General features: G+C 45.9%; 1 protein-coding gene across 4 annotated transcripts in view; it reads right to left on the bottom strand.

Annotated features, from left to right (window-relative positions):
- Window positions 1-22,716, bottom strand: part of PRIMPOL (primase and DNA directed polymerase) — a 60,652-nt gene that overhangs the window by 37,291 nt on the left and 645 nt on the right. For 2 of the 4 annotated variants that reach the window (XM_075930292.1, XM_075930295.1), the window contains exons 2-4: window positions 13,974-14,065; window positions 2,540-2,724; window positions 700-791 (exon numbers count right to left, since the gene is read on the bottom strand). In XM_075930292.1, the coding sequence (XP_075786407.1) occupies window positions 700-791; window positions 2,540-2,724; window positions 13,974-13,992 (296 nt within the window). In that variant the 5' untranslated portion in view covers window positions 13,993-14,065. Of the gene's footprint in view, window positions 1-699; window positions 792-2,539; window positions 2,725-3,020; window positions 3,133-13,973; window positions 14,066-17,511; window positions 17,623-22,716 lie in introns of all 4 variants that reach the window. The other 2 variants (XM_075930294.1, XM_075930293.1) reach the window with 2 other exon arrangements.

The raw sequence follows: 22,716 nt of genomic DNA, 5'->3' as shown, positions 1-22,716 counted from the left end.
TGAAATTCTTTAAAGACTAGCCCTACTTTGTTCTGATCAACAAAGTATTTTGTGATTGTAATGAAAGAAACACTGTAAACATACATTTGGTCTAAACTTTAAATTTTGTAAAAAAATAAATGTTTACAAACACCTAGGACCAACAGATATGTTTTCATGATTAAAATTAACTAATGGAAACAATCATTTTAAACAATGAAACTATCTTTGTCACATTTTATAGTGCAAACCACCAGTGCTGAAAATCTTAAAGTAAATCTATAATGAAAATGGAACCAACTTCTCTTAATTTTGATATAACACTGAGAAAAATGCAAAATGTAAAGAGCTTAAATAAAAATTCTGTCACTTGATAATCAGATGCATCATTGCTAAATCATTTACAGATATTTTAATTTTTAAGATGATTTTAGATCTTTATTAGACTTTTCAAAACCAGAACTTGATCATGTGATAAGTTTCTATTAAATGACTGTTAAGAATTATATATTAAAATGGTTGCTGGAGATGTAATCATTTCATCTGCTGATGCACTAGAATGGATCATTCACTATGGATACGAATTCTCTTCTGTGTTCAAGCACTATAGCACCTTTGAGAGGATCAGTGTTAGGGAGCCAGTTATGGTACCCTGCTTCTGAGAGCTGGTTTATACCAGCCCCAGTCCTGATGAGATTTAAAGCAGCTGAGTATACTCACTTGTAATAAAACCAAAGCTCTGTATATGTTGTCACAAGATAGTACCTTTGTCCATCTTCTTTGTTCATTTCCAAAGCAAACACATGAACATCCTTTTTAAATTAAAAGAAAGAGTTAACTGTTCCTTTTTCAGATCACTAATTGAAATCTTTTGCTTGATATTAGTTTCTCAGAGCAAAGATTAATAATTATTTTCTAATTAGCAACAACCTATCAAATGATGGTTTAGGCTTTTTTCTTTAAAACCCAAATACCTTTTATTGCTAAGTAAGAGCCAACTTTTTATTTAAATTACACCACTGTAACTTTTGAAAAGCTCACTTAAGCCAGTAAAAGCTACTAGGGATTTGCATCGGTACACATGAGATCAGAATCAAACCCTAAAGTGGTACAGTAAAACTCCATTGGTCCAGCATCCAATGCTCCAGCACTCCTGATGGTCCGGCACCATCGGGAACCCAGAAGTGCGGGCAGCTGGACAATTGGAGCTGCTCTGCGCCCGGCTTCCCCGATTCAGCCGCTGCTGAAACTGACCAACAGCTGAATCGGGGAAGCCGGGGCCAGAGCAGCTGGGGTGCTGCCAGATTGGTCCTGTAGCGCTGCCCCAGCGGCTGATTCTGGGAAGCCCATAGGGACACCCCAGGGTGCTGACCAGAATCAGCCGCTGGTCAGTTTCAGCAGCGGCTGACTTGGGGATGCCTGGGGCAGAGCAGCTGGGGTACTGCAGGGTTGGTCCCCGTCTGAAACTGACCAGCAGCGGTTGAATCGGGGACGCCTGGGGCAGAGCCGGACTATCGGAAGGGGGGGGGGGCATGAGGAGTCTGGGGAGGCATCCCCCCCCACCCCACCTCAGACCCCTCATAGTCCCCTCTTCTGATAGTCCAGCATATTTGATAATCCGGCACCCCCTGCGTCCTAAAGATGCCAGATTATAGGAAGTTTACTGTATTAGGGCACATAATCCATCATGAAAGAGAAATTACAAGCCTCTGGTGAACATGCTGTACTACCAATCACCACCACTTTTACTGTTCGTTAAAAAGCAAAGTTTTCTGGTTTTCCTTTGAAGCAGAAAAACCAGAAACTTTGCTTTTAAACTTGCTGTATCTAAACACACTTTTCTTAATTTTCTCTAAAAATGTGTTAATCAATTTTCATTTCACTTGGGATTACTTCAGCTATGGACCCTACCCCACCCCACCGCAGACCCGTCATAGCCCCCCCTTCTGATAGTCCAGCATATCTGATAATCCGGCACCCCCTGGGTCGTAAAGGTGCCGGATTATCGGAAGTTTACTGTATTTTCCTAGTAAAATCTTATTTTGATCATTGGCACAGTACTATCAGTAGGAAGAGAAAATGTGGAGAGAAGAGGATTCCTAATGAAGAGAGAAGCAGCATATGGCCTAAATCAGTGGTGGGAGAACCTTATTTGGAGCATCATGGAGTGGCAGGCAGCTCCCCAGGTGAGGGGCCAAGAACGTATTTGCTGCTGGCCCTGCTCCCAGGGACTATTGAATAGTCATGCAACCAATAATATTTTGTGCGGGTACACGACTATTCAATTAATTGCTAACATCTCCACTTCTATTATTAGACATTAATCACACAACTAGAATCTTATGTTAGAACGAGCCCCCTATTAAATCAAATAACAGAGTCTAATGTTAAAACTGCGGTGTATTACAACAGATATATCATGTTGCTCTTTAAGGAAAAAAATTGTCTGATATATCAGGACTGCACAACTAAAGAATTCTAAAACCTGAACCAAACTGTGTAGGTTAACAAATGAAGTTTCTAAATAATGAAGACACCTTCTACCAATTTAATACCTTACCTCCTTACAGGTTTTTGCATAGTTAAAAGCCTGAGCTTGTCGATGAAACAAATTCCAAACAGAGCGCGGTTGCCATGGTTTAGACAAGTGTGGCCTGTAAATAGGGCAAAGTGGCTTTCTTTTATATTGAGATGCTAGTTCATCAACTTTCTTCAATCTTTCTTCCCATTTTCTCTTCATTTGTCCTAAAGCAGTCAGGAAATGAACTTTTAGTACTACATTAAAAATAACGAAATCAAAAACATGTTGCATGTGCTTCAATTTCTCATATAGCTGTGCATACCTCTGTGATTGATCTGCACTCTGCTTCATGACTAAGAACAGCCTATATTCCCAATCAACACACAATTTAGCTGTGAAACTCCTTTTAATACTAAGTTCCCCACATGATTAGAAAATATGAGAACATCAATTGTATGAACAATCAAGTTATAAATGGCCAGGCCTATTTTATTATCAACATAAAGTGGAGGTTACTCACCCTGTGCAATAACTGGAATTCTTTGAGATGGGTGCCCCTGTGGCTGGCTCCACTGTTGTCTTGATGCCCCAGCACTTGGTACCGGAATTTTTCAGCAGCAGTACCCCCGAACCTAGGTGGCAACGAAAACGTGCTGACACACGCGCGCCATCAACCGCCTGTCCGTTCTTTTTCTACCACAGAAAGACGTTACAGCTTCGCAGCAGAGGGGAGGAAGGCAGGTTATGGAGCACCCATAGGGACACCCATCTCAAAGAATTCCAGTTAGTGCACAAGGTGAGTAATCTCCACTTTCTTCTTCAAAGAGTGTCTCTGTGGGCGCTTCACTGTAGGTGACTACAGAGCAGTGCCATCAGTCTCTGGAAGGAGGGGCTTCAGATGCAGACGGTGAACTGTGGCTAGCACTGTCTGCCTGAACGTAGTGGACTGTGAAGCTTAAGTATCTATAGCATAGTGCTTCGCAAATGTATGGACAGAAGCCCACTCTCCTTACCGTTGTGGTTGCTAAGAAGAAAGCCACCATTAACATGTAAAAGTATGCATCCTGGAGATCAAGGGACGACATCCAATTTCCCTATTCCAATGACGGAATTATCTTTGCTAACATTACCATGGTGAATCTTTGCTTTTTTAGATACTGGCTCAGTCTGCGTAAGTCCAGAATAGGCCTCCAACCTCCTGTTTTTTTGGAGTAAAGAAGTATCTTAAGTAAAATCCCTTTCCCCTGTGATGAGCTGGTACAATTTCTATTGCCCCTAGTTGTAGCAGTCTGTTTACCTCCTGTTGTAGCGGGGGCTCGTGAAAGGGGTCCCTGAAGAGGGACAGCGAAGGAGTTTGTGTTGCAGGGAATTTGGTGAATGGTAGGGTGAAGCCTTTTTGCATTACCTCTAAGGCTCACTTGTATGTAATAATCTTGGCCAATGATTGGTAACAGGGCTGCAAACTGCACTGAAAAGTTGCACAGGGAAAACAATGTTGAACCCTCAATAAGATCTTCAAAAGGCTTGTCAGCCATTGGTCGTATGAGACGTGGTTGGCTGATCCTGTGTCTGCCTACGTTTTTGTTGTCTTTGCCTCCTCCTGAAGTTATAGCTTCTCAGGGGCGTGAAAGATTATGATGCTCTGCCCTGCGGTGTATATTGCCTGTTTAGTCTTTTTCTGGGGTTGGGTAACATATATGCCCAGGGTCTTCAAGATTGCTCAAGAATCCTTGAGGGAGTGAAGGGAAGCATCTGTTGTTGTAGAAAAAAGTTTTTGGCCCTCGAAATTAAGATCCTCAATGGTATTTTGTACCTGTCTAGGAAATCTTGAGAGAGAGAGCCAGAATACCTGTCGAATGACTACTAAGGTAGCTAAGGACTGTGCTGCAGTGTCTGCCATGTCGAGGGATGCCTGAAGTGCCATTTTGGCTATAAGGAATCCCCCTTCAATGTTGGATTGGAAAGATGGTTTACTATCATCCGAAAGCTGTTCAATAACATTTTTCATATGATCAAAGTGGTGGTATCTGTATTTTGCCAACAGCACCATATAGTATCTTTTGCAGATGTCACTTCTCGAGGTTTGTCCATACCGGACTTCCCTGGTGCATCCTCAGCAGCCTTTCCCTTAGGTGAAGGAGGGTTACTACGGGGAGATAATCTCTTCAGTGCTCTCTCTGCAGAGGGTGAAGAACGCTTCCTTTTGGTGCTCTTTTTGGCCGGGATATCTCTTGGAACTGAGGGGCCTTGGTCAGGAGCTGCCATTGGTGAGGTGCTCACCGGAAAGACTTGAGGTGCCGTTTCGGAGGCTGGTCTCTCCATTTTTTCCGAGTGAGGAGTTCTAACTGCAGCTCTTTCGTCTTCAGAGATCTGGCCCAGAGTTTTTTGCAATGGTGGCAGCTCTTGAGCGAATGTTCTTTGCCTAAGCATCAGATGCATTGGACATGTCCGTCCAAAATGGGTATGGACATGCAGCATGTCAGACACCGTTTAAATTCCAGTGAAACTGGCATGTTTGAACAACCTACTGTAACTATTGAAGCAAAAATAACTTTTTTTTTTTAAACAACTAAAACTAACTACTCGGAGGGGTAAACCGTGATGAGACCTCAGCTCTTAGTAAATATTGAGTACTTCATGGAACGCTGCTGTGTTCCGACCAAACCAGAAGAGGTTGAGAAGAAACTGACAAGCAGTTGACGGCACGTTCGCTACGGTGTGGGCGGTGTGCGCGCTGCCATTCGGAGGGTGGGGGGAGGGGGAAATACTGCTGCTGCAAAGTTCCGGTTCCAAGTGCTGGGGTATCAAGACACCTACAGTGGAGCGCCCACAGGGACACTCCTCAAAGAACAACAGAAATTATTTAGAATAGGGGTAAGACTCAGGATAATGCATGATACTGTGTGTATTTAATAACATTTACATCTTCAAAATGTACAGATTGCATTAATTCATTCTCACACCATCCTGTGATGGTAGGTAAATGTCATACCCATTTTATAGTCAAGAAAATGAATTAAGAAAAGTTAAATGATTTATCTAGGCTGACACAGGAAGTCACTACCTGAGTGAGGATTAGATCTCAGTGGATTCTGTCTCTTAGCCTTATGCCTGTAAGGCCCAACTGCCACTCAAAGGGTACATCTAGACTGCGAGGCTCTTTCGGAATAAGCTTTTCTGGAAGAGATCTTCCGGAAAAGCTTATTTCAAAAGAGAGCGTCCACATGCAAAAAGTGCAATGAAATAGATATTTGCTATTTCAAAAGATAGCATCCACACTAATTGGATGCTCTCTCTCATATAAGGCCACCCGGAACCACTTCAGGTAGGGCATTAGGTCAGCAGTTGCTTCCAGGTGCTATTGCCTAAGGCTGTCTGAGATGCATGCTTAAAGGGACCCCTCCAGACAACTGTTTCTCAGCGTCTTCTGTGTGCTTGCCTACCTCTCTGAGGGACAGCAAAGCATTTGCAGTGTGTGCTGTAGTTGCCCAGCTTTTGGACACCATAGCATGCTCCTTACCATGGAGCCAGAGCTGCCTCTGGGCTTATGATAATCCCATACTGCCATGCTGCAATTTCTACAATAATTTGTGCAGGCTGCCTTCATGGTTCTGCAGGAGCTTGACTCCGAGCTCATCATTAAAACCCTCGGCCTGTGTGCGGCAGTGAGGCCCTTGCAACTGCACCCCATGGTGGAGAGAAGGTTCTGGAGGCTGGACACCAGTTCTGACTGGTGGGACCGGCTGGTGATGGAGCAGTAGGATGACCAGCAGTGGCTCCAAAACATCAGGATGAGGAAGGCCACCTTCATGGACTTATGTGCCTGGCTCGCCCCTGCCCTCCAACAATGACACACCCAGATGCAACCCAACATCCCCCTGGAGAAGCAAGTCACCATTGCCATCCGGAAACTCGCCACCCCAGATAGCTACCGATCTGTGGACAATCAGATTGGTGTGGGAAAGTCCACCATCAGGGCCCTCCTTGAGGAGGTAAGGCACTGTGGGGCTGCAGTCCCTGGAAGGGGGGAGGGGGAAATCATGAAAAGTGGAACCCTAGGGAAAGAGGGAGGTCTAGGGTCAGAAGCCCCATCCCTGGGGGGTTCTGCAGTCCCACCCTCACCCAGTCCTGTGGGGAGGGGGGAGGGGGGAAGGTAGTCTCACAGGGCGAAGCTTCTGGAGTGTTTGTGGAGGGGAGGCAGGGGACCTTCCAAGAGCTCTGGCTCCACTTTTGATTCTCTGTTTTGTGTGTTTCTTTGTCTCCTGTGGGTGGTGAGGGCCATCAACTCTGTCCTGCTGTGCAGGGTCATCTGCCTGGGCGACCTAGGCACCATCATGGCTGAATTTGCCTCTCGGGGCTTCCCTAACTGTGGCAGAGCCACAGATAGAACCCAGAGCCCCATCCAGGTCCCAGAACATCGAGTTGCCCAGTACACTAACAGTTTATAGACATTTTTGTTGTGTGGTCACAGAGGGCACGTGACACCTGCACTTTCAGAAACTCCAGCCTATATCAGAAGCTGGAGGCTGGCACATTCTTCTTCCGGCATGACTTCAGGGTCGAGGACTTGGAGATAGCACTGTACGGGATGTGGCCTACACCCTCATCCTGGGTATGTGTACACTACCCTCCTAGTTCGAACTAGGAGGGTAATATAGGCATACCGCACTTGCAAATGAAGCCCGGGATTTGAATTTCCCGGGCTTCATTTGCATAAGCGGGGAGCCGCCGTTTTTAAAACCCCGCTGGTTCGAACCCCCTGCAGCGCGGCTACACGGGGCTTGAACTAGGTAGTTCGGAATAGGAAGCCTAGTCCGAACTACCTAGTTCGTGCCCCGTGTAGCCGCGCGGCACAGGGTTCGAACCAGCGGGGTTTTAAAAATGGCAGCGCCCCACTTATGCAAATGAAGCCCAGGAAATTCAAATCCCGGGCTTCATTTGCAAGTGCGGTATGCCTACATTACCCTCCTAGTTCAAACTAGGAGGGTAGTGTACACATACCCCCTGTGGCTTAGGAAGCCCTACACTAGCCACCTGGACCTGAACAGGGACCGTTTCAATACCCACCTGGGCAGGCCTATATCCAAGCCTAAAGCACCTTCAGCCACTTGAAGGTAAGGTTCAGGTGCCTCCTGACCTGCCTGGATACAGGGGAGCACAACTTCCCCCAGGTGGTCTTGGCCTGTTGTGTTGTTCACAACATTGTGGAGAGCAGGAGGAGGCCTTCCTTCCAGGATTGGGGGCAGAGGCTGGCTGGGAGGGAAGGGCCTTGGAGCAGCCACACACAGCTGCCCTCTAGCAGGCCCATGAGGTGGGAGTGAGCATTGGGGAGGCCCTGAGGGAGAGTTTCTCTCAAGGACCCCAATAACTCTCCCCAGAGCCTCCCCACTAGGGGCATGTGCCCCTCTCTGCCTTTCCCACAACAACTCCACCCTTTCCTGTACACTCAATAAAACAGTTGTGTGTTAAAAAAAAATTAAAATTGTTTTTGAAGAAAATAAACTTAGGCTGACCGGGGCTGAGAACCGGGATATTGGGGGAGGGGGGGGGGCGGTTCAGCCTGAATATGGGGAGGGAGTCTCAGAGCTGGGGTTGAGAGCAGTGCGTGGTTTGGCTGGAAGTTCCACTTCGGGTCTGGGGACCTCAGGGGTGGGAGGCCAGGGATAACAGGAGGATAGGCAGGTTGGGGGCTGGAACAGGGTCAAGCATGGCAGGGGGAGGGGAGGCAGAGACAGGAGCCGGGTATGCCATCTCCCGGATGGGGGCACACATGTTGCAGCCCTGCTGCACGATCTCGATCCACATTTAGGTCTGCATTAGGGCAGCAGCCCAGACCACCTGGGCCAGGGTCTACTTCATGTCCTGGATGATGGCTATGTGCTCCCTCATAAGGTCATCCTGGACCCTCCAACACCTACAGCTCCCCCGGGGTCAGGTGGCTGGCTCGCCTACTGGTGATAGCCCCTCAGTCATGGCTGTGGAGAATAAAGAGGGAGAGGTGGTCAGTCATCCATGCAGACACTGTCCCTGAGGCCTTGCCCTCCTCTGTGAGCAACAGTCCTTGAACTAGAGTACAGGGATGTCTTGGGAGCAAGGCCATGTGTGGCCTGGACCCTGGGCCCTGCCTCACAGGGGCTCTGAGGTGCCATGGGGACCATGCTTCCCACTCTCTCACTCCCATCCCACTGACAAGCAAGCAAGGGAAGTATCCGTCCACACTGGGATCCCATGGGCAGGAGAGGGGCCTGGAGCAGCCTGGCTTTCCATTCACCCCCCCCCCCACACCCCTCCACCCTGCACCTGGTAGCGCTGTCCTCAGGAACAGAATGATGTCTCGAGCGTTCAGGCATCCCTGTGTGCAGCACTCCTCAGTCTGAGTGGGGGGTGTGTGTTGATGCGCCTTTGTCCCCAGCCTCCTTCAAGCAGTGGCTGGTAGTGGGATGGCATCCTGCCTGGGGGTCAGATGTGTTTGGCCTCCCCAGAGCCTATGAGCAGGAGCAAACGGGGTACACCTGGGCTGCCTGCTGCAGACTGGTGCTGCACATGCAACCACATGCACAGACTGCATTGTAAGGGCCAGAACGAGAAGACCAAGTGACGATCGCACCCTAGCCCCTCAGCACCCACCTTCCCCACCCTGTGTTTGTGAAAAACTAAGAGCACTCACCTGATGATCCCTCCTCAGCCTCAGAGAATGCCTGGGAAACATCCAGGCCATGGGGTACGAACTCCAGGCTGGGGGTGACAGTGCTGGCCACCTCTTCCTCCTCATCTGGGACCCCCAGGTCGCTGACGACAAGTGTCTCCAGCCCCAACTCCACAACCATGGGTGAGGAAGGGGCTGCCCAGACCCCCAAGGATGTGGTGGAACTCATTGAGGTAGGGGCAGGAGTAGCATTCTACCTCGGAGCAATAGCTGCACTCCCCGGCGTAGCCCTGCTGGAGCTCCTTGACCTTGCTCCAGATCTGCTTAAGATTCGTGGGTGGTGGCCCCTCGTGGCCAGGGCCTTGGCTATCCAGCCGTAGATGTCGGCGTTTCTGTGTCTGGAGCAGAGATCCTGGAGGGTCTCCTCTTCACTCCAGGAGGGCCAGAATCTCTGCCCCAGACCAGGATGGAGCATGTCTTTTGGTGCCCCTGGCAGGCTCCTGGGAGCCCTGGGCATACTCCCTGGGAGGGCAAGTGGGCTCTTGGGGAGCTTGAGGCTGGGCCATGGGTGCCAAGGAGTGTGGGAGCGTGAGCTATGTGGTGAGGTGCAGCTCCCAGGGCCAGCTTCCTGCCATAAGCCTTGTCCTGGGTGCCTATGGCTTTAAGAGCTGCCAGGAGATGAACTATCGAGTTGTGAGGAGTGCAGACGGAATGGCAAGCAGGACACCTGTGATTTCCTGGCAGAGGTGGAAAGTAACTAAGTAGAAATACTTTGTTACACTACTAAAGTACATTTTTCAGTATTTGTACTTTACTCAAGTAATTTATTTTTGTGATACTTCACTACAATTTCTGGAAGCACTTAGTTACTCACTACTTTCATCATTCTGATTTGCCTAAGCATAGCTACATGTACAAGTACCCAAATCATCCAAAAAAAAATAACTGATCAATAAACACAATAACCCTGCCAACAAAGAAGCCTTCTAACAGCCCCAGCAACACCTTTTCACTCAAAAACAGTATCTATGCAGGCACTGCCAACCTAAGACCTGAGCAAGCAGGGTGGCTGCCCAGGGCAATGTGCTGATGGGGTGTATTTGAAGAGTCTCATGTGACCTTACCTGGGGCTAGCCAGCTAAACAGGAGAGAAACCCAGCTGCCAGCTCAGCCAGGGTCAGAGAGGACAGAGGCACCTCCTTTTGTCAGGTAAATCTTCTGCTCTTGTGGAAGCAGCAGCAGGGTGGATGGCCAGGGCAGGGGCTCCCCATTCTCCCTGGGACACAGGGCCCCCCTGTAGAATCCTTGTGGCGAGAGGGTGGGGTGGGCTGTGCTGGAAGAGACTCAGGGTGGGTAGCTGAGTTTGGTGGGGATTGAAGAATTGTGTCTGTGTGCATTGCTTCCCTCCGAGTGCTGGCTGGCTGGGATTTGGAGCAATCCTGCTATCTGGATGTATGCTAGTGTGGAGCAGGTATGGGTCCACCCCCTCCCCCCAAGAGCCCTATAGGGAAACTGAGGAGGGCTGGGTTACTGGCTCTGGAGGGGGATAGAACACTGCGTTGTTTGGGGTGGGGTGGGGAGACTTTTAAATTGCCCTCCCTACCCCCATGAGCAGTTGGTCTTATCCTCCTGTTTCTCCTGGCTGGCTTAGAAGTTTTGCTCACTTTTTTGGGGTGGGAGGCTGCTGCTTCCCCAATGTGAGGCAGGTGGGTGCAGAGGAGATGCGTGTTACTGAAATCAGCTCTCCCATATGTCCCCTAGGGAAATGAGGCAGTGGGTGATGTCTGACTGGATGGTTGAAACACATTTACCTTCCATTCAATTCTTAATGACCTATTCACACCCTCAGGTTGTTTATGTTTTCACTACACATTGTATTTATCAGTACCCTGAAATTTCTCAGGTCAAAGGGCCTTGTTCAAGCTGTTTTGAGCAATGTTGTTCTTTCATTAAGATTAACAATAAGGAAATGTTCTTTGCTCCCATCGTAACCTGCAAACCTTCTTCATGCTCTGGGAGTCACTGTGGTTCCTAGTGTGAGAATCTGAAGAGAAGGTGTGATTGTCCTGACTTGCAGTTTCAATGAGGCACTTAACTCAGAACAACTCAGTGGGAATATAGGCTCTCTCTCCTCTCTTCCCCCCTTCCCCATCCATCTCCTGTGCAATGCTTCACCCCTGGTGCTCTGGCTTATAAAAAAGCTTGGTGGAATGCACTCTATGTTTTTAACTTTGTGTAATGTTTTAAGCTTTTCTTTTTATAATTTTCAGAGTTATTGGGAAATTATGGAGGGAGGTCCGATAATTTTTTAATGATAAAATGGAGATGCAAAGAGTTCAAGCTTTAAAGCAGTTAAAACCCAAACAAAGACAAGGTAGGTGAAGTAATCTTTTTTTTTTTTTTTTTAATTATTTTGGAACAGTTTTGGTTGGTGAGATTAGCCCTTTTGAGCTTCACGGACCTGGAGAAGAGCTCTGAGGAGTTCCAAAGGTCCAATGAAAGATATTATTTCACTCACCTTGTCACTCTCATCCAGGCACCAATATGACTACAACAAAACAGCAAAACCCACCATATCACATGTCAAGATACATGTCCAAATATACAAAATAATTATCCTAACACCAGACAGGATTTGTTAAATTAACTATTCAGTCACTCGTCCATTTGTGACAAGCCCAGTTCAAAAGTTTATATAATTGAATTTTAACTCTAACAGGTGCTCAGGAAGCATTTTTATTGCTTTCCCTATGTGTAAATAATGTTATTATAATGGGAGGGGGGGTGTTACCTCTCACTTGTGTGATCCCACTTGATCTTTCCATAGGTCAGTAGCTCCTGATCCAAAAAGGGTTCCCCACCCCAATCTACAGTTTTCCAGAAGGAGCATCTTCATCAACAGTGATTGTGGCTTTACACACGCACATATAAATATATATGCATACAGGTAGTCCCCGGGTTACATGGATCCGACTTACATCGGATCCCTACTTACAAACGGGGTGAGGCAACCTCGCACTAGCTGCTTCCCCCCAGCAGACCAGGGAGACGCAAAGCTAGCGCCCCCCCCCCGCCCACAGCAGACCAGGGAGACGCCGAGCGGCTTTTCTCAGCAGACACCTCAGCTTGAGAATAAAGGACTGAGGGAAGTGAGGTGTGGGAGAATAAAACTGAGCTCTGGAGAAATGTTTGGCTAGAGTTTCCCCTACAATATGTACCAGTTCCGACTTACATACAAATTCAACTTAAGAACAAACCTACAGTCCCTATCTTGTACGTAACCCGGGGACTGCCTGTATATATAAATGCACAATGAGCATATGAAAAATAATGGTGCCTTATGATAACTTAGGTGGTTAACCATAGCTGTCCTATGGAAATCTATTTTTTACTTCTGGATACTTGAGTACAATTAAAATGTGATACTTTTGTACTTTTACTCAAGTAGTTTTCCAGAAGGATACTTTGACTTTTACTTAGTTACATTTTTTTCCAAAGTAGCAGTACTTTTACTCAGCTAACTTTTTGGGGTACTTTATCCACCTCTGTTTCCTGGAGGCCTCTTTTCAATAGAACTCCCTCTTCCACATCCACACTAAGGACGTTAAGTCACAGTTAATTTACTAGTCAAGTAGTCGATGGAATTTCCATCAACTACTCGACTAGTTGATAGGCACTTCTACATTTCAAAGGAGGAATGTGGAACTCCACATGCAGTCTGGGACCAGCGGGAAGTCCCGCTGACTTCGGGCTGCACACAGCGTGCCAGCTTTGAAACGTACAATAGTCCCCAGCGGGGGCTCTTGTGCATTTCAAAGCAGCAGCGCCGCCTGGAGTCAGCAGGGGACTCTGAATGAGAGAGGGGCAGCAAAGAGGGGAGTCCTCCACTGACCCCGGGCTCCATGCTGCGCTGCCAATTTGAAATGCTATGCAGAGCCAGGGTCAGCTCCACACAGCATTTCAGAGGCAACTGGGATCAGCTGGGGACTCTCCCCAGCTGACCACAGGTTCCACATGGCACTTCCCCAGCTGATCCTGGGTTCTGTGGAAATGCCGTGCTGGAAGTCCCCAGCTGACCCCAGGCAACACGCATGGCAGTGCTGCACAGCTTATCCCTGGCTCAGCTGTGCAGCACTGTCCCTTTGAAACAAGGTGGCTTTTCAAACAGGCAGCGCCACAGAGCTGATCCCGGGGTCATCTGTGCGGCACTGCCATTTTGAAGTACCCCATTTTTGCCACCTCTCTCTCAGAGGCAGCAAGGGGAGGAGGGAAATCAACTTGTCGACTAACTATCTGATAAGATTTGCTTATGGGATAGTCAACTAGTCCTTTACATCTCAAGTCCACACACACACACACACACACACACACACACACACACACACACCCCCCCCTACCTTTTTCTGAAAAAGGCATTATTCCTTGTAAAAAGAGGTTTACCACTGTTGGAAAAAAGCCCTCTGCAATTGCAGTGTGGACGCAAATATTGTTTTACTGGAATAACGCCCGCTACTATGGAAAAACGTTGCAGTGTAGATGTACCCAAATAGACAAAGCAAGAGGATTCAAAACTGAGGAACACTCTTAGCATATGGCTCCATATCAACGAGGCATGAAAAATCCCTTTAAATTATGTTTAACTGGTTAGCCACTTGAACAGGGACAGGGAGGGGAGCGCTCAAGCCCAGATGGGCCAACAGTTAACTGGTTAACCATTGACATCCCCAATATCAACAATACTTTCAACTTAATAGCCTCAATATGTGTTAGAGTAAATAAATTAGGGTATCTGTCTCAATTTTCAAGACTTTGAAATACTTAACTTACCAGTACTCAAAAGAGACATTTTGCCCAACAGCGCTCGCTATCTCTCAACCTTTGGACTTCTAATCACATAAAGCAAGCACATGGTAGGAAGTCTGAAAAAAAAAATCAATGCACAATCAAAAACTATAATTACATTTAACATTAGCATCATTACAGATATGTTTCAATTTAATATTTTTTGTCCAGGGAAATTCCTTTCCCTCAGAATTCTTCCAGATGGATAAAAATTGAGCTTCTTAGAAGCAGAGAGAATGGGAGGAAGGCAAATGGAAAATACGTTATTACAGAGGTTGTTCTGTTTGAGTACATCTAAACTGCATCCTTTTTTCAATAAAGGGATGTACATTAGATGTATCGAAATTGTAACTGAAGCTGGGATTTGAATTTCCCGTGCTTCATTTACATAATGGCGGCCACGGCTTTTTTTTTTGAAAAGCCGCTTTTCAAAAAAAGCGTGGTCAAGACAGGTATCTTTCAACAGAAATGCCCCATTTAGAAATATCCTGAAACCCACATTTACGAAAAAAAGCCGCAGCCACCATTAGGTAAATGAAGCACAGGAAATTCAAATCCCGGCTTCATTTACAATTTCAATACATCCCTTTATTGAAAAAGGGATGCAGTTTAGATGTACCCCTAAAGCTACCAGACCAGTCGCATTACTCTGTCCCCCAACCCTCTGATTTTTTTGTCTGTATTTTGTGTTCCCCCTATCCCTGGTTTCTCCACATCTCTCTTCTTACCTCCAATTACCCCTCACTGATCCCCCTCCTACCTGTGTGTGTCAGAAATTTCTCAGTGAGAAATTATCTTCTTATAGTAGAAAGACAAGGTGGCTGAGATAATATCTTTTACTGTACCAACTACTGTTTGAGACACAAGCTTTTGACCCAAACAGAGCTCTTCATCAGGTCGGAGAAAGGAACTCCGACACCTCTATTAAAAAGAGGGGGTTAGTGGATTACAGATTATTGTATGGGTTTCCCTTTCCTATCATGCTCAAGGGAAACCTGTACAACAGATTTTACTCCTTCTCATGACAAATAGTCAACAGATTAAAACAAACAAAAGGAAGTATTTCTTCACACAATACACCGTTAACCTGTACAACCCTTTGCTAGAAAGCCAGGACTACAATAGGGCTGAAAAAAGAACTATATATATATATTCATGGAGAACAGATCCATCAATGGCTATTAGCCATTTTTAATTTCTTATTGTTTTGATTAATCTTTTAAGTATGCTTTTACTCAAAAGATATTCAGTTGGAAAAGTCATTTGAGAATTCATGTCATGATTTCATTTCTTCAAACAAGGATTCAGAAAATGAATCTACAGTGGAAACTGGATATTTTTTCACAAGATAGTCTTACATTTTATTTATTTTAGAATTAATGGAACAAAAGGGACTAAAGTGCTTAGTAATAAAGATTAATGCCATACAACAAAAGAGTAAACTGTTTATATCATCACACATGGAATTATAGCATTGTAATTGGTTCAACAGTTACTTGTTAGTTTTTCCATCAAATAAGAATATATCCATCTGAACAGTTTTTTAAAACCAGTTCAGGCTAACATTTTTAAACCCAAGTTCCCTGGCCTATGTGGACCAGGTGTAATAATGTGATGGTAGAAAACATGGGTTGAAAAATGGTTATGTATGGTCCACAGTGACCAAACAACTCATGTTTGAAATTGATTCAAGTGATTTTCCCTCTCCAGTATTTGGCCTTAATAGAATCTACTATGATTGCTTGTTCCTCCAGTGCTAAACGTCATAATCTTATGGAAAAGAAAGAGAGGAATGTATCAACTACTTAGAGCCGTGTGCAGAGATCTGTGGCTAGACATCAGGATCCACAGATCCACTGAGTTCACCTCCCAAGAGCCACTGCAACCAATGGAGAGGAGTGTGGTCCCATCGCACCTATGAGCCAGTACCCTGCACCAGAGGCTTCTACCAGCTGTGGGGCTATACTGCTCCTGTAGCCCCACCCCCAGCTGCCGTGTCATCTGTCTGGGGTTGTATAGCAGGGTTAGGGGTGGTGCAGCTGCACTGAGTTGCTGGTGCAGAGCACTGGCTCCCAGGCACAACAAGACCATGCTCCTCTCTGTTGGCCTCAATGGCTCTTGGGAGTAGATCCCTGCAGGTCTGTGGATCCTGATGTCTATCTGCAGGTAAACATTTCTATCCGTACAGGTCTTTATACTTTTTAAAAAAATACCTCCAGGCAATCCCTCCGAGTAACAGAGACTACTTCTTCTACAGTAGAAATACATTCTAAGGAAAATCCTGGTTTCCAAAGGAAACCTCAGGTCTTATTCAGGGCCGGCTCGAGCCATTCCTGCGCCCCAGGCAGCGAGCACACGGCGCATGTGCGGCACCGCCCTCAGGCACACAGCGCATGTGTGGCCCCACTCCCCCAGTGGGCTGCGCACCTTACAGCTGCAATCGGGCACACAGCGCCTGATTGCAGCTCTAAGGGGTGCCATGCGGCCCCCAGCCCCAGGCACAAGGCGCCTGATGGCACCTCTAAGGGGCGCTGCGCAGCCCCCGGACGCGTGGAGCCTGATGGCAGATCTAAGGGGTGCCATGCGGCCAGGCACACAGCACCCCTTACAGCTGCCATCAGGTGCCCCCCATAGGTTGGCACCCTGGGCTGCTGCCTGGTTAGCCCCCCTCTTCCCCCCTTAATCCGGCCCTGGTCTTATTCAACATACACCAACAACTGAGACTTTTCTAGATGGGCATTCCACCAAGTTAAACAAAAAACTCAATACATGCAAATTCTCTGCTACTTACACTTGCATTAACTATGACAATAATACTGGGATTTGGGCTCTTTACCTTACTAATGTTAATAAACCTGATGGAGAAGGAAAATTCCAAGCTGAGGTGCATTTTAAATTATACAAGAAAAACCTGCCCTAGTTGCTGAATCAAGAGGGAAGTCTAACTGAGGCATATCAGAATGATATCCCTGACTTGCAACAAAGACAGGATATTCTGGAGGGCTGTGTCTAGACTGGCCAGTTTTTCTGGAAAATCAGCAGCTTTACGGAAAAACTTGCCAGCTGTCTACACTGGGTGCTTGAATTTCCGCAAGAGCACTGACTTCCTACTGTAAGAAATCAGTGCTTTTTGCGGAAATACTATGCTGCTCCCGTTCGGGCAAGAGTCCCTTTTGCGCAAAAGGGCCAGTGTAGACAGCTGAGTTTTGTTTTCCGCAAAAAAGCCCCGATCGCAAAAATGGCGATCGGGGCTTTTTTGCGGAAAAGCACGTCTAGATTGGCCACGGACGCTTTTCCGCAAAAAGTGCTTTTGCGGAAAAGCGTCCGTGCCAATCTAGACACTCTGTTCCGAAAATGCTTTTAACGGAAAACTTTTCCGTTAAAAGCATTTGCAGAAAATCATGCCAGTCTAGACGTAGCCTAGAAGTAAGGGTAGATTATTCATAAGAGGACCTGATTTTGAAAATCCTCATCCCTGAAAATAAGTCTGACTGAAGTCAAGATATTTATGAGTATTACTTACATCCAGCAATGATTAATCCCCTGAGGATCAACTTGCAGTTTTGCCAACTCCAGTATACTTCAAGTTTTTAACATTCCAGTTCCTGAAGTCATGAGAATCTCAGCTTTCATTCTTTAAAATAGATGTTTAGACTTCATAGTTAGAGAAAGGCTAAAAAACACTAATCCTAACAGCTCAAAAAGCAAAAGGCAAATAAAACACTTATCATGATTTTAAAGCTAATCCTCATGATTTTGTGGGGCCTGCCTCAAGATTTTTTTTAAACACTTTTTAGGACTGGCAATACAGAATTCGTAGGAACTTCGATTATAAACACCTAGGTTCCATCTACACAAGAAGTTTTCTCGGCAAAAAATATGTTAATGAAGGACTTATTTTCATATTTTCTGCTGATACTTATTTTTGCACAAAAACAGTGTGGACATTTTATTTTTGCGAAAATCCCGATCTTGCAGGAAAAGAGGTTTTTGCACAGAAAGAAAACGTCCACACTGCTTGTTTTTGCACAAAAACCCTAGCGCAAAAACAGATCGGCAGAGGATATGCAAATGAGTCCCTCATTAACATATTTTTTGCCAAGAAAACTCGTAGTGTAGAAATAGCCCTAGGGAAAGGGAATCAGTCTTCTCATGTATCTGCTGTGCATGACTTTGATTATGTAAAACATGTTTATTCCTAATTTTCTCCATAGTTGATTTCTCTAGCTCTGCTTCCAGTTCAAAACCCAGTTGTGGAGATCAGAAGATGGTTGCTAGAGAAAACTCATTGCCTGCCCTTGTGGCCAAATTTTTGCCTTGCGCAAAAGAGAAATCTGGGGGAGCACAGTTTCCAAAAGTAAGGAAGGAAAAATTCTAGGAATTAAAATGTAGTAGTAGAGAATTCATATTTTTAAAGCCACAAAATACAAAGTAGTTTGGTAACTTGATCTTTTGGATCTATGAAATTTTGGAACTTTTTTTAAAGTCAGGCCTCCTGATCAATTAATGGGAAGTTGAGGCAAACTATAATTAAGGGCTCGTCTGCGCTTAAGATGCTGTGATGGAACAGCTACACCACTGTACCACTTCAGGAGGACACTACCTACTAGGGGGATGTAAAATCCCATTTAATTGGTTAACTGATTAAAGGGCAGGTAAGGGGCCCACTCCAGTCCAGGGCTGCTCCAGCCTGCTAAAACAACCCCTGTAGACAGGGACTGCTCTGGACAATTGGAACACCCCTTGCTGTGGAAGGCAGGGAGCTACTACTGCCTTCACCAGTTAACCAGAACTATAAGTTTCATCCAATAAAGGCAAGGCTTACTGGTTAAGCATTCACATCCTTTCTACCTACTAGATCAGAGGTGGATAATAAGTAATCCACAGGACAGATGAGGTTCACCAGGGTTAGCCTCTGGAGGATTGCCAGATGTTTTTTTTTTACTCACACATCCACATGTTCAGTCACTTGCAGCTCCTATTGTCCACAGTTGACAGAAAGGGAGTGGGAGAAGAGCAGAGGGTGCTTAAAAGTAGCAGCGCTGTTTGAAGCCTAGGGCCAGAACCTGGGCTCCACACAGCACTGCCCCTTTGAAATGCTGCATGAAGCCTGGGGCCAGCTAGGGTGGCCCCAGGCTGCATGTGGCATTTCAAAGTGTGTGGGAGTCCCCAGCTGACCCTGAACTCCATACAGCACTTTCACCTTTGAAGTGTAGCAACAGCCCTAGAGGGATTTATTAGCACAGATATAACCAAAGAGGCTGATGCTAAAGAGACCTATAGAATAGAACATTGATCTGTTACTGAAAAGAGTTCTCAGCAACATATCCCTGAACCTCATTACACTGGAGAATCATGTGTTTAAAATATTAGTACTGGACTATGGGTGAATGCCACATTAGAGCTCACTACATCCAGCTCATCAATCCTATTTCACTTAGATTTATCCCCATGTCTTAACCTATGTCTTTACAGCCTGTTCCCGTGTTACAAATGGTCGATTTACGACCGTTTGTACTTACGACCAAACCTCCCATTAAGCAGTCATAAAGGCGGTCCCCAAGTTTCGAACAGCACGGTTGCATGTAAATGAATGGGGTCCAACTTATGAACACTTCACCTTATGACCAAGTGTTTGGTCTGTAACTTGTTGGTAAGTTGGGGGACCAGCTGTACTGACAATTGAGCACCAAAACTTTTGTCATTCAGTGGTCCTAACCTCTCCTCCCCCTCCCAAAAGACAAAAGTTTTGCTGCAGCAAGCGTCAGTGTGAACAGTATCAGCAGGAGAACTCTTCTGTCAACAATGTGAACACTGCTCATTGGGGGTACCTTGTCAGCAAAAGTGCCAACAATCAGTGACTATACTGCCTGACTTTTAGTGACAGAGCTATGCCACTGAAGGCTGTGTAGCATAGACAAAGCCTTACACTTGCATTTTATGGTAAAGAAAGAAACACACTGCCACCAGGGAAATTCTCATAGCTCCCAGAAGAACTGATTAATGCAGTGGATTGTGATAGGAGTGACTGGTCCACTGTGTGAAGCAGAAGGGGAAGACTAACTGTACTATGACGTTGGTTCTGGATATCCAACACGCCAGTCATCTGAAGAAGTGGGCTGTGCCCACGAAAGCTCATGATACCATCTACATGTTTTGTTAGTCTTTAAAGTGCTACTAGACTGTTTGTTGTTTTTTAAGTTTGTACCATGATAGTGTTGTAAAGTTAGATCCTGTCAGAATTTGCTACTGGTAACACAATGACATACCACATGGTCTGTCAGAATTTGCTAACCATCACTAAGGCTAAGATTTTATCATTGTTAATTTTACTAAAAGTGACAAGCAAAATACAAAAATTCAGAGAGCTGTGACACTCAAAAATAATCTGGGGGCAGGGCTAGGTAAGGGGGAGGAATGGAGTCCCAGGGGAGAAAAGGGGGACTGACAGGCCGAGAACCCTGCCATGAGCCTCATTTCACTCAAGCACCATATATTTAAAGATTTAGCCCCGACTCCAGCAGCTGCAGGACATGGATGAGTAGCCCAGGTAGCAGTCGTCCCCCTCCCCAAACCTCAGCCACAGCTAGGAACACGTGGAGGGGGGAGAGAGGTAAAAATTAGTGGGCTGCCACAGGTGCATACTACCCCCATTTTCCTAGTGCAGCCCTTGACAAATGCCAGACTGAAGGACATGGCCCAAGCTGCAGTCCCCAATTAGAGCCACAAGTTGGGCTGCAGGGTCCTGGTTCCAGCCAGCCCTAGCTGCAGGGCAGGGGCACACAATCCCATCTCCACTTCCTGTAGCCCTATAATTTATACAAATAAAGATGCTGTGGCTTTACTTGGACTGCCATGACCTCTTCAAATAAATTGAAGCCTCACTCATCATCCTTGTCCATTTGATTGTCAGGGTACCTATCAGTATTTGATTACTGGCCAGGAAATAAGGATAGCAAGTTCTGTTAGATGACTGTCACAATTTTTCTACCCTTTCCCCTCTTTCTCCGTTCTTGTCCTCAGTAGTAACTTTAACAGAGGTAGAGATCCCTGTCAGATATCCCACTTACCTTTCTGCCTCCTCTAGACCTTTAGATGGCAGTTTATCCTCCAGTACTCACAATAGCTACTAGAAACGGTGCAGTAGCATAGCTGCATTTGTAAGAAAACACGAGGCAGGTTTACAAGACCGTGCCATTGTTTACATGGAGTCTCAGATTTGAATTCCAGTATTTATCAACTTGCCATACAACTGCCATTAACTGGGTTCAATGTCACTGTATTAAATGATTGAAGGATTAAGTAGGCACATATTGGCAGAGTTGTCACTGATATATGAAGAGAGAGATACATGTGTACATTTAGAGATCAATCATGCTTTGATTACCAAATTCTATAGGCTGTCAATAAAGATAGCAAGAAGAGAACCTTGTGTATGGGGGCTATTAGCAGGCTGCTGGCATAGAATACAGTAACCTCCAGAACTTAGTGAGGAATGGTGAAGGTCATGTCTCAAGAAACTCACAAGGAAGGGAAAAGAGGCGGTGACATTTTCAAGTCAGGGTGGTTAGTATGGAATAGGCTTAGTTTTTAATTTTACACCAAGGCTGCGTCTAGACTGGCAAGTTTTTCCACAAAAGCAGCCACTTTTGCGCAAAAGCTTGCCAGTTGGCTACACTGGCTTCTTGATTTTGCGCAAAAACACTGACGTTCTACTGTCTGAAATCAGTGCTTCTTGCGCAAATGCTTTGACGTTCCCGTTCAGGCAAAAGCCCTTTTCCGGAAATGTTTTTGTGCATGAGGGCCAGTGTAGACAGCTAAAAACTGTTTTGCGCAAAAAAGCCCCGTTGGCAAAAATGGCGATCGGGGCTTTCTTGCGCAAAACCGTGTCTAGATTGGCACGGACGCTTTTCCACAGAAAGTGCTTTTGCGGAAAAGCGTCCGTGCCAATTTAGATGCTCTTTTCCGCAAATGCTTTTAATGGAAAAACTTTTCCGTTAAAAGCATTTGCGGAAAATCATGCCAGTCTAGACGTAGCCCAGATGTAGGTACCTTCTGTTTGCTATATACCCAGACCACTGTTCCCTCTAAGCCACTGGTGGGCAACCTCCAGCACAGATGTGATAAATTGAGGTTATATGGGTAGCCTACAAGACATTTTGTTTACCACCGTTCATGCAGAGGATTGCTAGATGCTGCTAGCTTCCATTCACAGTGTTTTTTCCTACCGGTATTACTAATGTGACACAGGAAGTGAGGTGTGTGCTCATTTCACTCAACATTGACCGTAAAAACAGTGTGGTCCATCTGCATTCAAAGTGCTGCTGTGATTCAAACAGTACCTGCTGCAAATTCTAGGTATGCAAGCGGAGTTGGCAAAACTACCCTAACCCAGGAGACAGTGTTTGTAACAACCTTATGGCCCAGTAAGATGAAGGAGGGCTACACACACGATGCATTCACTAGCCTAGGTGAGTCTGTCTCCATTGCTGTGCTAAGCCATGCACTCAGGTGGCCACCCAGGAGAAATTCAAATATCACCCAGCTAATTAGCAGAGTGCCCACAGCTGACAGCATGTGCTTCTTCTGGTGGCACTCATCTGCACATGCCTCTGTATAGATAACAAAAAGTTTATTCTGTAGACAAGTGGGAAAAGTGAAGGGAACATTGCCTCTGACCTAAATCCTAGTTTCACAAGAGCAAAAACAGATGTAGTCCACTGTAAGT

This window comes from Pelodiscus sinensis, chromosome 5, assembly GCF_049634645.1.
Source record: "Pelodiscus sinensis isolate JC-2024 chromosome 5, ASM4963464v1, whole genome shotgun sequence".
Lineage (NCBI taxonomy): Eukaryota > Metazoa > Chordata > Testudines > Trionychidae > Pelodiscus > Pelodiscus sinensis.
Note: the sequence above shows the minus strand (reverse complement) of the source record. Positions and strands in the feature narration are given on the sequence as shown.